This window comes from Pipistrellus kuhlii, unplaced genomic scaffold (assembly GCF_014108245.1).
Source record: "Pipistrellus kuhlii isolate mPipKuh1 unplaced genomic scaffold, mPipKuh1.p scaffold_m20_p_18, whole genome shotgun sequence".
Lineage (NCBI taxonomy): Eukaryota > Metazoa > Chordata > Mammalia > Chiroptera > Vespertilionidae > Pipistrellus > Pipistrellus kuhlii.
In genome coordinates, this window is record NW_023425493.1 from 23,635,640 (window position 1) to 23,652,481 (window position 16,842).

Genomic DNA, 16,842 nt, shown 5'->3' on the forward strand with positions numbered 1-16,842 from the left:
ATCATTTTTTTTTTAATTCTTTCTTCTTCCTTTGTTTCAGATTGATGAAGTTGCTAACATTAATGATATGGATGAATACATTGAGTTATTGTATGAAGATATACCTGACAAGGTTCGGGGTTCTGCTTTGATCTTGCAACTTGCTCGAAATCCTGATAACTTGGAAGAACTACTATTAAATGGTAACTTATAGTTATAAATATTAAAATTGGAAAAATTATTGTAAAATATGATTTTTAGATTATTATATTAGAGAATTAAGTTAAAATTATTTATGCTGAACTTAAAAATATACTTTTTCCAGCTTTTACTTTCTTCAAACTTTTAACATGAGAGCATAACTTCTAAATATTCTCTGGAGAATTCATTAATCATTTAATTTAAATAAGGGAAATCAAGCATTATTGGTACTGTATCTTCTAATTTGGAACACTTTTTTACAAAATATTTTTTATTGATTTCAAAGAAGGGAAAGGGAAAGAAAGAGAAAACATCAATGATGAGAGAGAATCATTGATCAGCTGTCACCTACACACTTCCTACCCCACATCAAGGCCACAACCCAAGCATGTGCCATGACGGGGAATTGAACTGTGACTGACCACCTGTTCCTAGATCGACACTCAGCCATGGATCCACACCAGCCAGGCTGGAACGCTTTTTTGTTTTTTCAATTAGGAGGCAATATGAAGCTTTGACATTTGTATACATGTCAGCCTGAAGGACTCCCTTTAGTATTTGTCATAGGGGAGTTCTATTCTCTTAAGTTTTTGTTTTCTTTGGTGTTTGAAGGATAGTTTTGCTGGATAGAAAATTGTTGGTTGGTTGTCTTTCTTTTAGTACTTTAAATATGTCATGCCACTACTTTCATGTCTCCATGGTTTCTGATGTGAAATCTGCTGTTAATTTTATTGAGGATCCTGTGTACGTGTTGAATTGTTTTTCTCTTGCTGCTTTCAACATTTTCTTTGTCTTTGGCTATTGCCAGTTTGAGTATGATGTGTTTAAGTGTTGATATCTTTGAATTTATCTTACTTGGAATTTGTGGATCTTCTTGGATGTGCAGATTAATGTTTTTCAGCAAACTTGGGAATTTGTTAGCCATTTTGTTAAATATTCATTTTACTCTTTTGTCTTCTCTCCTCTTGAAACTCCCATTTTGTTTATGTTAGTATGCTTGTTGATGTTCCCCGGGTCTTTGAGGCTCTGTTTATTTATTTTTTTTCTTTCTGTTCCTGAAACTAGATAATCTTAATTAACCTGCCTTTACATTTGTTCATTTTTTCTTTTTTTTTCTAGCTCATATTTGCAGTTAATATTACTAGTGAATTTTTCATTTCAGATATTATAATTTGCAATTGCAGAATTTCTACTTGGTTCATTTTTAAATAATGTGTATCTCTTTATGATATTTTTTGTTTGGTGAAACATCATTCTCCTACCTTCTCATCTTTTCTTTAATTCTTTCGGTTCTTTTAATTCTTTTAAAATATATATATATATTTTGCTGGTACCGGTTTGGCTCAGTGGAAAGAGCGTCGGTCTGCGGACTTAAGGGTCCCAGGTTCGATTCTGGTCAAGGGCATGTACCTTGGTTGCGGGCACATCCCCAGTAGGGGGTGTGCAAGAGGCAGCTGGTCGATGTTCCTCTCTCATCGATGTTTCTAGCTCTCTATCCCTCTCTCTTCCTCTCTGTAAAGCACATGTGTCAAACACAAGGCCCGCGGGCCAAATCCGTCCTGCCAGGCCTTGCAATGTGGCCCGCACCGCGCTGTCATCACTGCACTCCGCTGCGTTTCCATCACAATGACAGTTTATGACTGTTCAGTAAACCATTCGGCCCGCGATTTAGGCTGGATTTTAGATTTTGGCCCCTTCTCTGATTGAGTTCGACACCCCTACGTAAAGAATCAATAAAATATATATTTAAAAATATATATATTTTTATTGATTTCAGAGAAAAAGGGAGATGGAGAGAGTGATAGAAACATCAGTGGTGAGAGAGAATCATTCATTGGCTGCCTCCTACACACCCCCAACTGGAGATGGAGCCCACAACCCGGGCATGTGCCCTGACCAGGAATCCAACCATGACCTCCAGGTTTATAGGTTGGCACTTAACCACTGAGCCACGCCAGCCGGGCCAGTTCTTTTATTCTTTGAATATATTTTATAATAGATGATTTTAAATCTTTGTCTCATAAATTCAGCATCTGAGCTTCCTCATGGACACTTTCTGTTGACTGCTGATTTTTCCTGATTAAGAGATAGCCTGTCCTATTTCTTTGCATAGCTTGTATTTTTTATTGTTGTTTTGAAATAATTTTGTGGAAACTCTGAAAATCTGATTCCCGTTCCTTCCAGGGCCTGTTATTTTTGCTGTTCATTTGTTTAATGAGTTTCCTGGATTATTTCGGTAAAGTCTGTATTTTTTGTGCAGCCACTGAATCTTCTGCTCAGTTAGTTTAGTATAATAATAGCTGATGATTGTATAGAGATTTCCTTAAATGCCTGGCACTACATGTCTCAGCCTTTGCTGGGGGAGGGGTGTGTGTGTGTGTGTGTGTGTGTGTGTGTGTATGTGTGTGTGTGTAGGAAGGAGGCTTGTCTTCTAAACTACTATATCAGGTAGTTTAGAGACTTATCTTCATTTCCTGCTTGCACATTGCCCTAAGGTTTTCCAGAGATGAGAGATTAGGTTCTTCTCTGGTCTTTCTCTGGCATGTGCATATCCCTGCACATAGAATCCTGGGAATGTGTTGAAGCTTTTCAAAGACCCTGTGAATATCTTTTTCCAGTTATTCCTCTTAAAGATTTAGGTCAGCCTCTTGTTAACTCCAACTGGCAAGGCTGCTGCACATAACTGCCATGTCTTAACAAGTAGTTTTCAACAAATGCCCTGGGTGTAAGGCTGCTGGGTGTAAGGAGCAAGCTCTGAGTCAGGACACGGAAAGAAAACCCTGGGATTGGAGCGTTTCAGCAAGCATCCAGATGGATTAGACTGACAGTTCTTTGAGGAGGAATTTGGAAAGCAAGCACCAAACTGTTCTGCCTCCTCCAGTTGTTGTTAGGCTGCTGTTTTTCACAGATATCATAGTTGTGGTTTTCTTGTATATTTTGTACATTTTCCTACTTATTATTTTGAGATCACTGTAGTATATTCTCTAAAAAAATTATAATGGAATTTTCATTTTGCCTTCTGTAAACTCTGTAATTTTCTTTGGGCTATTTCTTGACAACTCATGTATAATTCTTGTAGCTATAATTTCATTGAGATATTTCTCTGTTCTAAACTAAAAGAGAAAAATAAAATAAATTTTGAAAAGTGAGTCACTAAACCTTTGCCTAAATCATGGTATTATAGTATAGTACTTCCAAAGTATATCCTATGATATCCTGTTTCCTCTGGATTACAGTGATGAAATGTCCAGATTCTTTGTTAAGTAGGACTCTTTGGAGCTTTTGCTCTTAATATACATTGCCTGTCTAATTACTTAATTCTGGAATGATTTTGGAGATCAGTATATATTATACTAGTATGTGCTCTGCATTGCGAATATGAAAAACATGAAACACCATTATAGGATTTTTCAGTTTGTTTAAAAAATTCTTTCAGAGTGGATTAATATTATAGTGAATTCTTATTGTTTCATAATCTGTGTAGCCTGAAAGCTCAAATAAATTGAACACTTCCATTACAATGATAAATACTGTTAATGCAGTCCACGAAGTATTATAGATCCTGGGTGCTAAAGAAAGTTAAATGATAAGTTATATATAATATAACACAGATATTCTATTTAACTTATATTAAGAATTGGTAGGCCATATAGCAACACTAATTTGAAAACAGTCTCATTACTTTATGCTTACTTAATATGTGATAAGTCTCATGAATCAATTCATTAATTTCACTTTTCTCAGGATAAAAATCTAGCATGGATATTAAACTACCCTAAAGCTAATTTTATGAAAAATGTTTATTTTATGTCTGTTGGCGTCAATTTAACATAATATTAAAATATTAGACTTAATACAATATTTTGTGTATAACTTTTATTTGGTTATTAATTTGCTTTAATGTAGCTAGTGTAAGCCTGCTAAACTCATTATTTTTTTAGATTGTTCTAGTTTTTTAGTTATTCACAAACACCTTAAGTCACATGTTAAAAAAGAAAAAAAGGATACTACTGTAGCAAGTGGAAATTCAACTTGAAATAAATGGACTTATTATTTTTATAACCCTAAATATATTTATATTACCTTATCTAAATCATATTTGATTTTTCTGTATACAGGAATAGACTTAAAGTTACATGATATGAGTTTTTTAAGTAAAAGTTGGGTTTCAATTTTTAAAATACCTTTCCTGTGTTGGAAAGAAGCATCCTACTTTGTTGTCCCAGTTCTATCTTAGCTTTGTTATTTATTCATAAGTAGACATTTAAAACCAATCACCCTTTATACTAGAGGCAAGACGAATGATGATATTTGCATGTCCCATTTTTATCTAGAAACTGCCCTTGGTGCATTAGCAAGAGTCCTGAGAGAAGACTGGAAGCAGAGTGTTGAGTTAGCCACAAACATAATTTACATCTTTTTCTGTTTTTCCAGGTAAGTATTAAAACTAGGTAATGAAAGTAGTAATCTATCTGTATTTCTCCTTGTGTATGACATCGGTTTAGATTGTAGATCATTGGTTCACTTAGTCACTCTGTGGGATGCCCATGCTCTGTTCTGAACTCTTATTCTGTTTTCTACCCTCTGTCCTCTCTGTTGTTCTGTTTTAATTTAGTCTGTACTCACCCATGCACCCACAGTTTAAGAGTAATGGACGCTGGATGTAGATTGTCTGGATTTGAATTTAAGTCCTGCTATTTATTAGCTGTGTGTTCTTGGCTATATTACTTAACTTCTCTGTGCCATGGTTTCCTCATCTGTAAGCTGTGGGTAGTAATAGTAGCACCTTTTGGTAGCTTTTAGAATAAAGCCTGACCCAGACTAAGTGCAATGAATGTTATTGTTTTACATGCACACCTATTATACATTCACAGGTATTATTTTACACATATATTCTTTAGAAAGATGTTTTTTTGAGACATTGTAAAAAGTCTCTAGTTAATTTCTAAAGAATTGCCTTTCTCTAGTCTAAAAATGTGTCTATAAATAGCAAACATTTACTGAAGAAGTACTTGGATCAATGAATTGTCTAGAAAACATGCAAAACATGATTGCTAGTAATTTTTTTAAATTTTTTTTTGATTGATTTTAGGAGGGAGGGAGGGAGTGAGGAAAGGAGAGGGAGAAAGAGAGAGAGAGAAAGAAAGAGAGAGATTTGTTGTTCCACTTACTTATGCATTTATTGGTCGATTTTTGTATGGGCACTGACCAAGGATCAAAACTGTAATCTTGGCATATTAGATTGATGCTCTAACCAGCTGAGCTACTGGCCAAGACATGTTTGCTAATACTTTACTAGTTTATTCTTTGGTATTAGTTTATTCAATAACAGTATTGTTATAGTATTAGTTTTGGTAAATGGTAGTTTGAAGATTTATTTTGAGGGTGTCTGAATAGTTTAAATGGTTTTTAATTATAAATGTGTTTTGTTTAATTTCTAACTTAAAAGTAATTTTAATTCAGGTAATAGTAATATGTTAAAATATATTTAAAGGAATCTCAGAATTTCAAGTCTTTCTAGTATGCTCTGTATTTATTTATTGATATGTGTATATCAAAAAATTTATTTTCTATGTTGTTTGTACCACATTACCCTAAACAATTTCCTGAACCCACAAAATGTATTCCTTTAAACACATACTAAAAAATCTCTTCTTTAAAGCTTTTCTCAGTTTCATGGACTTATCACTCACTATAAAATTGGAGCTTTGTGCATGAATATCATTGATCATGAATTAAAAAGACATGAGCTTTGGCAAGAAGAACTTTCTAAGAAGAAGAAAGCTGATATCCTTTTAGAGTGGCATTTCACTTGCTGTTGTTGCCTATTGCTATGAGCTTTGTATGAATGGGATTTTTCCCCCCATTCACAGTACGTGAAAAATGCAAGAGTGTTTTGGGGTTTTTTAATTTTGAAACTGTCAGAATGAGTATAGTTTGACGTATACTTTTTTAATCTCATCTAACTTTGATTACTTGATGAGATAGAGAGAGATAAATTAGTGTTCTGGATACTGAATTGGTGAATCTCTAAGTAGCTACATCAATGCCTCCTAAGATTTTTTTGGTTAGCAGTAGTCTGGCTCACTAGTGTTTCCTATGAGGTTCTTTCTCTGTGACTTTGATTGGAATGGGTATGAATTTGGTGATGAACCTATTACTGCCTTAAAAATGATTTAGTTAATAAGACTACTAGATTCCACTTCAGACAGATGATGCCCAGAATAGTCAAAGGATGTGTATTAGGTTTAAACTATTTAGCACCCTCTTTAGAATAGATGTCAAAAAAGAAATATACCAAAGTTAGAGGTAAACAAAATTTAAAAATTATATCATATGGCCCAGGACTGCTGGCTCCCAGCTGCTCACCTGCTGCCTGCCTTCTTGATTGCCCCTAACCACTTCTGCCCACCAGCCTGATCACCTCCTAACTGCTCCCCTGCCAACCTGGTCACCCCTAACTGCCTTCCCCTGCAGGCCTGAATCTGACCCCTCCCCCCGAACTGCCCTTCCCTGTAGGTCCTGTCGCCCCCAACTTCCTTCCTCTGCTGGCCTGGTCACCCCTAATGCCCTCCCATGCAGGTTTGATTGCCCCCAACTGCCCTCCCTTGCAAGCCTGGTCCCTCCCAACTGCCCTCCCCTGCTGGCCATCTTGTGGTGGCCATCTTTTGTCCACATGGGGACAGTCATCTTTGACCACATGGGGGCAGCCATCTTGTGTGTTGGAATGATGGTCAATTTGCATATTATCCTTTTATTAGAGAGGATAGAGGCCTGGTGCATGGGTGGGGCTGGCTGGTTTACCCTGAATGGTGTCCCAGCTTAGGGTGGGCATTCCCTTAGGATGTAGGGCTGCCTGGGTGAGGGGCCTGATGGTTTACAGGCCAGCCGCGCCTTCCCCCCCCCCCCCCCCAGCAACCCAATTAGAGGCCCTGATATCTGGATTTATTTATCTTCTGTAATGGAAACTTTGTAGCCTTGAGTGGAGGCCTGGGCCCACCAAGGCAGCTGGAAAGCTTGGCTTCCTCCATTGCTGGGGGCAACTCAAGCCTCCTGCTCTCGCCAGCTCTGTGGCTGCAGCCATTTTTATTGGGATTTATCTTCTGTAATGGAAACTTTGTAGCCTTGAGTGGAGGCCTGGGCCCACCATTGCAGGTGGAAAGCTTGGCTTCCTCCATTGCCCAGGAAACCCAAGCTTCCTGCTCTCTCTGTGGCCACAGCCATCTTAGTTGGGTTAATTTGCATACTCATTCCTGATTAGCTGGTGGGCATGACTTGTGGGTATAGCAGATGTATAGTCAATTTGCATATTACTTTTTTATTAGATAGGCTTGTTTTTAAGGCAGTAATAATTTTGGTACATGGACCCACTTGCTAATCTGTTGAAAGAGACTGTGTACATACATAAAATATTTACTTACGATTTCTAGGGATTCAAGGATTTGGTGAAGCCCCAAAATGTGTTCACCCAAGGACTCCAAGCACATACTTAAATTCTTGGTTAAGAAGACCTGTTATGATACAATTATTATGCAGAGAATACTATTTTAGTTAAATTATTAGAGAAAATAACTGGATAATGTTGCCCATGCAGTTTAATAGCACTGTTCTTCATAGTGTTTTCCAGTAGGGTTTCTTCTTTGCTTCAATGAGTATGGAAGATCCTTAACTTGTTTACTTGATGAAGACCCTGAAAATCAAACTTTGAGAAAAGAGTATGAAAAAACCTTTAAGAAATACCAGGGGCTTGTGGTAAAACAGGAACAGCTCTTACGAGGTACAAATTCTTAAACACTGAGAAATACAGCAAAATGCTTACTTTATGTTTAGTTTGTTCCATTTTTTTTGTCAGATTGGTAAAGGTAATAGAATAATTGAGAGTTTTATACATTTTAATATGCTACAAAACTTGTGTCTTTAGCAAGGGTAATAATGTTTTAAATTTTACTCTATTATTTTCCAACAAAAAACCCGCTCAGTTTTTAAATGTGTAGATACTTGTTATTTATTTGCACTGAGATGATGTTTAATCCATTTTGTAACCTTTTCATTAATAAGAATCTTGTCTTTGAATCCCTAATAAACTTTCAGCCTGCCGACTGAAAGGTTCCAGGTTCAATTCCAGTCAAGGGCGCATGCCCAGGTTGCAAGCTCGATCCCTAGTTGGGGGGCCGTGCAGGAGGCTCACCAATGATTCTCTCTCATCGTTGCTATTTCTATCTCTCCCTCTTCCTTCTCCTCTGAAATCAATAAAAATATATATTTTTTAAAAGAGTAAAGGAGGGTCAAATATATGGTGACGGAAAGAGATTTGACTTTGGTGGTAAACACACAATGCAGCATACAGATGATGTATTATAGAACTGTATACTTGAAACCTATATAATTTTATTAACCAATGTCACCCTAATCAATTAAAAAATAAAACAAATGATAATGTTAGATATAAACCCAAATATATCAGTTATTATATTGCATGTAAGTGGACTAAATACAATTTGGATGCCACTTTAAGAAAAAAAATGGGTTACTATTTATATATCAACTAGTATAGTGCCTGGAATACAGCAAGTACTTAATTATTGTGAGTTACCTTTCCAACCCAAATGTTTATTAAATAAATTTAATATATATTTATATTTTCAATATATTTCATACTTATGCATATATTTTTTCTATTCATAAAGGTTTAGAGATGGTTTATAAGAATACATGAAATTAAATACTAAAAAATGAATAAAATCGAGGCCATAGGAGAGCAAAAAGATCATATTGACCATAATGGTCTACATAATTCTGGCAGAAATTGTTCAAGTCTTTACTCTGAAGTTTTCTGTCCATCAAGGCAAAATGTCAAACATTATCTGTTACATAATTCTGTCAAAAGGAACAATTATATGAATTATGACAACCTAGTCACTTTTACAACAGATATTTAAAAGAAATTTTACTTAGAGCTAGTAGACAGTGACCTCAACTTTGTTTGGTATAACAGTTATATTACTGAATTTCATGCAGGTTATTTCCTGTAGTGGCTGTCAGAAAATCAGTTTAAAAATGAAAAAGGTTCTAGAATCCTTAAGATTCAGCTTAGTTGTATAATATGTTTTGGATTATAGCTCTTTTTAACATAGCAGCCTCTAGTTGTTGAAGTTTTACCTTGTTTTCTATATCTATAAAATTATTTTTCCCCACCTGCCTATTTTATTATTTGCTAACATATTCCTTTAATTTTCATTTGATTACTATTAAGTGCTAAGCTCCAAGAGGATATGAATCATTGTCTTATTATGGTTCTTGTGTCCTTTATAGATCATAAAAATGTCATTTTATATATATATATATGTTTATTTTATATAACATAGCATTTAATAATAACAAATGTTTTCTAATGAATAAATTAATAACTAACATTTTCAAAATTATATATTCTTATAAGAACTACCTCTGTTACTTTATTAGGCAGGAATGATTTATTAAATTATTGATTCAGTATGCCAATCTCATCTCTTTTACTTTTCTAGTTGCTCTTTATTTGCTACTGAATCTTGCTGAAGATACGCGCACAGAACTGAAGATGAGGAATAAGAACATAGTGCACATGCTGGTGAAGGCTCTTGATCGGGATAATTTTGAGCTGCTTATTCTAGTTGTGTCATTCTTGAAGAAACTCAGCATTTTTATGGAGAATAAAAATGATATGGTAACTTCCATTGAAACTATCCATATTTGCCATTTTCAAGTTAGAATATTTTGATAAAAAGTAAACACATTATCCCCCTACTTAGATAATGCTAAATGAAAATTTAATAATAACAATAACTTTTAAATAGCTTTATTGGGAAATACATTTCAGATTATTTAATACTCCAGATAATTGAAGCTTATAGAAAAATATAAAAATCTTTTTCTAATGTTGTATAGAATGAATTTTTCATATTAAACAGTATATATAGAAAGTAATTTAAACCTAAGTTGTGCTTCAGAGTTATCTGCCCTTATATAATTTTCCCCTACAGTATTTTTTTCTCCTGCATTTCATAATTGTTTGTGAAATTTCAGTTTAGCCCAATCTCTTTTTTCTCACTGTTCCAGTTGGTAGACATAAGCTATTGATTCTCTCCTTAATATTCCTTCTTCTATTCCAAGTGCTGTTTGTACCAGTTCATGCCCTCTTTCTTATACCTTCTTCATTTTTTGTTTGAATTATAGCAGTGGTCTTTGAGGCATACAATTTAATTGTGTATTATTTCCCCTTCTGAAAATATGCATTATACAGAAATATACAAAGATAGAATAAAAATTACCTGCTTTTGCTATGGTATTTAAAAGTCTTTGTTAGAACAATGTTATATTTAAAATAGATCAGATATTAACCTTACCTTAATTCTAATATTTGTTTATAATTTTAGCTATTAGAAATAACACTTCAGTGGACACATTTCTACATGTGTCTTTGTTCATATTTCTGATTATTTTCTTACTAGAGGCCCTATGCACGAATTCATGCACCAGTGGGGTCCCTTGGCCTGGCCTGCAGGATCAGGCTGAAACTGGCTCTCTGACATCTCTCGAGGGGTCCTGGATTGCAAGAGGGCGCAGGCTAAGCTGAGGGACTCCACTGTTGCATGATCTGGGCTGGAGAGGGAAACAGAAGGTTGGTCAGCTGGGGCGAGACTGCAGGAGGGCTCCAGGGCATGTCCAGTCTGTCTCACTCAGTCCTGATCAGCCAAACCCCAGCAGCAAGCTAACCTACCAGTCAGAGCATCTGCCTTCTGGTGGTCATTGCACATTATAGTGAACGGTTGAGCGGCCTTAGCTTATCACTAGCTTATTACACTTTGATTGGTTGAATGGAGGACTGGACACTTAGCATATTAGGCTTTTATTATATAGGATGATATAGTCCTAAAAATGGAATTCTTGGCTCATTGGTCTAAACTCCACTGAAAACCATTTTAGAACTATATGCTAATATAAGTCATTATGTTACTATGTATTATTGGTATAAATGAATTCTTCAGATAGTCTAAATATACAATATTTCTTACTACTTTTTTTTTTCTTTTAAAACAAATGAACTAGGAAGTAGCTTATGTTTATCAAATGACAGTATGCTCTTTGAAAATGATTGATTTATCAGCTTCAATAAGTGCCTTCAATTCTGATACTTGAAATAGAAGAAATTTTATTTTACCAACAGATGTTTAGAATATGTCATCTTTATCATTATTAATTATTGATGATCACTGTATGCCTGATAATGCTTTAAGATTGAATTTACTTAAGAGAAATTAATGAAAAACATTTTTTAAATTTATTAACCTTATATTTAAGAAGAATATGATGACATGATGATGTGTATACTCCTGAGGAATTAGAATGTGTAAATAGTTGCTTTCTGTTGCTCTAAGTTGAAGTATAGACTTCCATTTATGTATTTGGATTAAGTTCACCTATAGTAGTAGGTTCACAAAATTTAAATTATTATTCAGCATGTATCTTCTTTTTATTGATTAGATTAATATTTAATACATTACTGATAAGTTTATTCAATCAAAAATTACCTCAAGAATATTATTAAAATTATTTTCTGGTAAGTTCATAGATTCAAAATACAAATGGTCTGATCAAACCTCATTTTTTTATTAAGAAGGAAAAACGAGGTTCAGGAAAGATAATCCATGCATAAGAATGATGAGCCAGGTTTTTACTGTAGCTGGTATGCATGTCATCTTTTATTGTGGAAGAAGGGCATTTTATTTAAGGGCATGTCTAGCATCAGGACTTTTAGAGCTTGACTGGACCTTACCTTCATATTTATATTTAGTGAATTACCTCCTAATTTTGCAGATGAAGTAGCAGAAGATTGGGGAGTTAAATAATTTGCTCAAAGATCTCCAAGTCATGTTTCCTACTCTTTCTCTCTGCCTTTAAGACAAAAAATTTTTGTCTTTATTTTATGTTGTGTTTTTTTTTTTTTTTTTTTTTAATTTTGGGCAAGTTTAAGTATAAGCAATTTTTAAATAGCTGCTAGAAACACTAAAAAGAATTACTGAAAGGCTGAAAGAAATTTTCTGATTGTTGATAAGCTGACACTTTACATAGAAATTTAATAAAACAATTATCATACATTCCATTTTATAGATATATAATTAAGAGGACATGTCATGTTGAGACAGTGACTAAATTTAGCTTTAGGGATTGATTGGGCTTTTATAAACCTGAAAGTCATGATTAGAAGGCTATGCCTAGCGTTTAACTATCTGGTTGGACTACCTGGCAATTTTACATTCCATTTTCTGTAATGGAAATACAAATTAATTTTTTTTTAAAAACTCTCTAGGTTACGTTATTATTAAGTTTACTATAACACCAGTGTGTACTGTTGCTTTTTCAAAAGAAAAATATTACTTAATATAATTAGTAACAGATGAAGCCTGTGGCAATTTTGTTTAAAAGAGGTGTTTGGAGGGATGGCTGATCTATTTGTGAGATTGTATTATTTATTTAAATAATCTATTTATTTTAGTGTTAATGTGAACTAATAGTGACCTTGCTTTTTAGAATTATATATTTTAAAGGAAATTTAGTTTACTTAAAAATATTTGATTAATAATTGAAATTGAGATTTTATATTTTAATGCCATATAACAAAAAGGTAATAAGTCATATTAGAATATGATTTTAAGACTAACTACAGAGAGGATATATATCCCTTCAGTTTTTTTTTCTTATTAAAAAAATGAGGGTTTTTTTGTTATATTTTGAATATGTCTTTTATCAATAGTTATGTTTTGCAAATATTTTCTCCTAGTTTCTGTGACTTGTTTTTTCATTCTTCTATTATATGAAGAGTAGAAGGGTTTAGCTTTTGTGTTTTTTGTTTTGTTTTGTTTTTATTGATTTCAGAGAGGAAAGGGGAGAGAAAGAAAGATAAAAACATCAATGATGAGAAAGAATCATTGATCAGCTGCCCCCTGCATGCCCCACACTGGGGATTGAGCCAGCAACACAAGCTTGTGCCCCAACTGGGAATTGAACTGTGACCTCCTGATTCCTAGGTCGACACTCAACCACTTGAGCCATGCAGGCTGGGCAAGAGAAGGCTTTAATTGTTATGAAGTCCAGTATATCAAAGAATTTTTTAATGGTTTATATTTTGGTGTTGTATTTAAGAAATCTTTGCCTAACTTAGGTCACAAAGATATCTTCCTACTTTTTCTTCAAGAAGTTTTATAGGCTTTGTGTTGTTGTTCTTTGGCTTATTAGTCTGTGATCCATCCATTCTTAGTTAATTTTGTATATGGTTCAATTTATGCATCAAGATTCATGTTTTGAAATGGATAGCCAATTGTTCCAACACCATTTGTTGAAAAGACTATTCTTACTCCGTTGAATTGCCTTTACACCATATTAAAATTGCCTTTGTACCTTTGTTGAAAATCAATCGGCTATATATGTGTGTGTTTCTATTTTTGGACTCTCTTTTCTATTCCATTTACCATGTGTCTGATACATCTTTGTTTCAATTATTGTAGCTTTATAGTAAATTTTGAAATTAGGTGGTACATGGCCTCAAATGTTATTATTTTTTTCAATTATTTTGGCTTTTTCATATTCTTTACTTTATCATACCCATTTAGAATCATACCCAATCTATTTCTTTTTTAAAAATCTTAGAATCTTGATTGGGATTGCATTGAATCTATTGTCAGTAATAATATATATTCAGTATATTAGCCACATTAGATTTTCCAATCCATGAACATGGTATAACTCTCCATTTGTTTAGATCTTTCTTGATTTCTTCCATTATTTCGGTTTTTAGCAATAAAAAGTGTAGTTTAAAAATTGTTGTTTTTATGAAAGAAATTAGTTTTCCATTGTTGATCTATTATTGAAATATAATTAATATATAATACCCTATTAGTTTCTTTGTACATAATAGAAATTTGATATTTATGTATGTTACAAAATTATCACTGCAGTATGCACCCCTATGTTCACAACAGTGCAATTTACAATAGCTAAGATCTGGAAATAGCCCAAGTGCCCATCAGTAGGTGAGTGCATGAATAAAGCTCAGTACATTTATTCCATGGAATACTATTAATCAATAAAAAAGAAGGATCTCACTCTTTGAGACAGCATGAAGGGATCTGGAGAGTTTCATGCAAAGTGAAATAAGCCAATTAGAGAAAGACAACTATCACATGATCTCACTCATGTGGAATCTGAAGAACAAAATAAATTGATGAACAAAATAGATCCAGAGACATAGAAGCATGGGACAGAGGAAAGGTGATGGTGGTTGCATGGGAAGAGATTAACCAAGTAACCCATGGGCACAAGCAATAGTGTGGTGAAGGCCTGGGATAGGGGGAAGGTGGGAGCCAGAAAGGATCAATGGGGAATAAAAGAGGACATCTAAAATACTTCCAACAATAAAAATAAAATTTCTACAATTTTGCTTTTAGAGAAGTTTATGGATTAAAATGAGTATATAGCTTAGCACATAATTAGGATACAATGAAAAAAATATAACCTTTTTTTTTGTTGTTTTACTGTGCAACAGAACCTCACTGCATTTGTATTATTTTTTTTACATAGGTGGAAATGGATATTGTTGAAAAACTGGTAAAAATGATACCTTGTGAGCATGAAGATCTGCTGAATATCACCCTCCGGCTTTTATTAAACCTGTCCTTTGACACAGGTCTGAGGAACAAGATGGTACAAGTTGGACTGCTTCCCAAACTCACTGCACTCTTAGGTATGCTTTTTTTAAAATTAATGATAGTGTTGCTTAGAATTTCCAACATCATTGGAAAATTGAGCAGTGTGTTGAAAAGTCAACTGAATAAAAATTTTGTGTGTGTGTGTGTGTATGTACACACACACACACACACACACACACACACACAATCTTTGGGAATTTAAAAATGAACAATGAATGAAAAATGACACATGCCAGGATTCCCCTAGTGCTGTAGAATGCACTGGGATAGAAACTGTTAACTCTGACTTCATTTACCCATGTGAAAGTGAAATCAGTGTGCAACTACATAGGGAAGCAAAAGGGGAAATTATTTTCTCTTCATTTTTTTAAAAAGCAGATATCATTTAAGTTCTTGTATGCTGCCATACTTTCAAAATACTCCTGGAAACTACACAAATTTGGTGAACCTTTTTGTCATTAACTAAAAAAAGGGCATTTATATATAGAGTGAGTTAGAAAATACTGTATTGGAGGATTCAGTTGATGATACATTTTTTTTCTTTTACCTGTTAGGAAGAGATCTACATAGCAAGGATGGACTCAGGTGCTAACCCTCCTGTGTTTTTACATAATGCTTCTTAGCAGAGTATTATTCACCCTTCATCTTGGTCTGTTCAGTGTCTGTCTTTACAGGCAACTGCTGCTCCCCAGCACATCCTCTGTACTGGGTCCTTGCTGAGCCCTCAGAGTTCCCAAACAAGCTCTTTTCACGCCTCTGTGCTTGTTCATCTGCTTTTTCCTTCTCCCAGCAAGGCCACTGCCTTTACTAGCTAGACAGCTAATTCTCCCTTGTCTTTTAAGACTGTTCCTTTGTTTCAGTATAGCAATTTCATTCTTATTTTGTAGCTGTTCTCCATAGTCAGATATTTTGTAACAATTTCCAATAGTAGTGGAATGATTTAAAATGCATTTGTTCTTTGCTGTCTAATATCTCTTAATCCAATCTTTCATTGACATCTTTATTTTCTTTGTAATACTATTATGAACATTATTGAACATTTACTGTGCCAGTCATTTAGCTCTGTGCTTTAATTACATTATCTCATGGAATCCCTGTCTGAGATCTGTACTCAGGATTACATAGCTGATAAAAAGCAAAGCTCAAATTCCAACTCAGAGCTATCTGCTGCCAAATTTGGCTTTATTAACTACTATTGTAAACTACTATGTATAGTGATATCAAGTGGTCTATGATTAAATAGACTATGCAGAACTATATTTTAAAAATCCAGTTCTCCAAGTCTGCTTTAAAAAAAAAAAAAGTGTTTTTGAAGTTGTTGGTTTTTTTGGATTTGTTTTTTTATAATCCTCACCTGAGGAGTGAGAATGTTTTCCACTGATTCTTCAGAGAGTAGAAGGGAGATGTAAGAGGGGAGCGAAAGAGAGAGACATACACACATTGAATGGTTGCCTCCAATATGCACACTGACCAGGGCCAGGGATTGCACCTTTAATCCAAGTACATACTTTTGACTGAGAATCAAACCTGAGACCTTCTAGTGTATGGGCTGACTCTCTAACCACTGAACTCACCAGCGAGTGCTTAAAAATAAGTTTTTACTTATTTCTTGTTCTTTTTTCAAAATAGGAAAACTTTTAATCTACTACTCAGTCCAAGAACATTTGGTTAATTGGTCATTCCACAAATATTGCACAGGACTTTTATTACACATTTTAGAAGAAATTATGTTGAGTACTTTCAAGATTTGCTTTTGGGGAACCAAAGCAATACAAACATTAGTGAAGAAACAGAAAAACTTTAAAAGTAAAATTGATTGTCTGGTTGGTCTGGCTCAGTGGTTGAGCATTGGCCCATGAACCAGGAGGTCACAATTCAATTCCCAGTCAGAGCACAACTCAGGTTGTGGGCAGATCCCCAG

At 34.3% G+C, this 16,842-nt stretch overlaps 1 protein-coding gene across 5 annotated transcripts in view; it reads left to right on the forward strand.

The window, feature by feature from the left end:
• The window catches only part of KIFAP3 (kinesin associated protein 3), a 114,005-nt gene that overhangs the window by 14,174 nt on the left and 82,989 nt on the right, over positions 1 to 16,842 (forward strand). For all 5 annotated transcript variants that reach the window (XM_045583236.1, XM_036442882.2, XM_036442884.2 and 2 more), the window contains 6 exons: positions 41 to 182; positions 4,515 to 4,614; positions 5,843 to 5,967; positions 7,859 to 7,957; positions 9,705 to 9,883; positions 14,794 to 14,956. In XM_045583236.1, the coding sequence (XP_045439192.1) occupies positions 41 to 182; positions 4,515 to 4,614; positions 5,843 to 5,967; positions 7,859 to 7,957; positions 9,705 to 9,883; positions 14,794 to 14,956 (808 nt within the window). The remainder of the gene's footprint in view (positions 1 to 40; positions 183 to 4,514; positions 4,615 to 5,842; positions 5,968 to 7,858; positions 7,958 to 9,704; positions 9,884 to 14,793; positions 14,957 to 16,842) is intronic.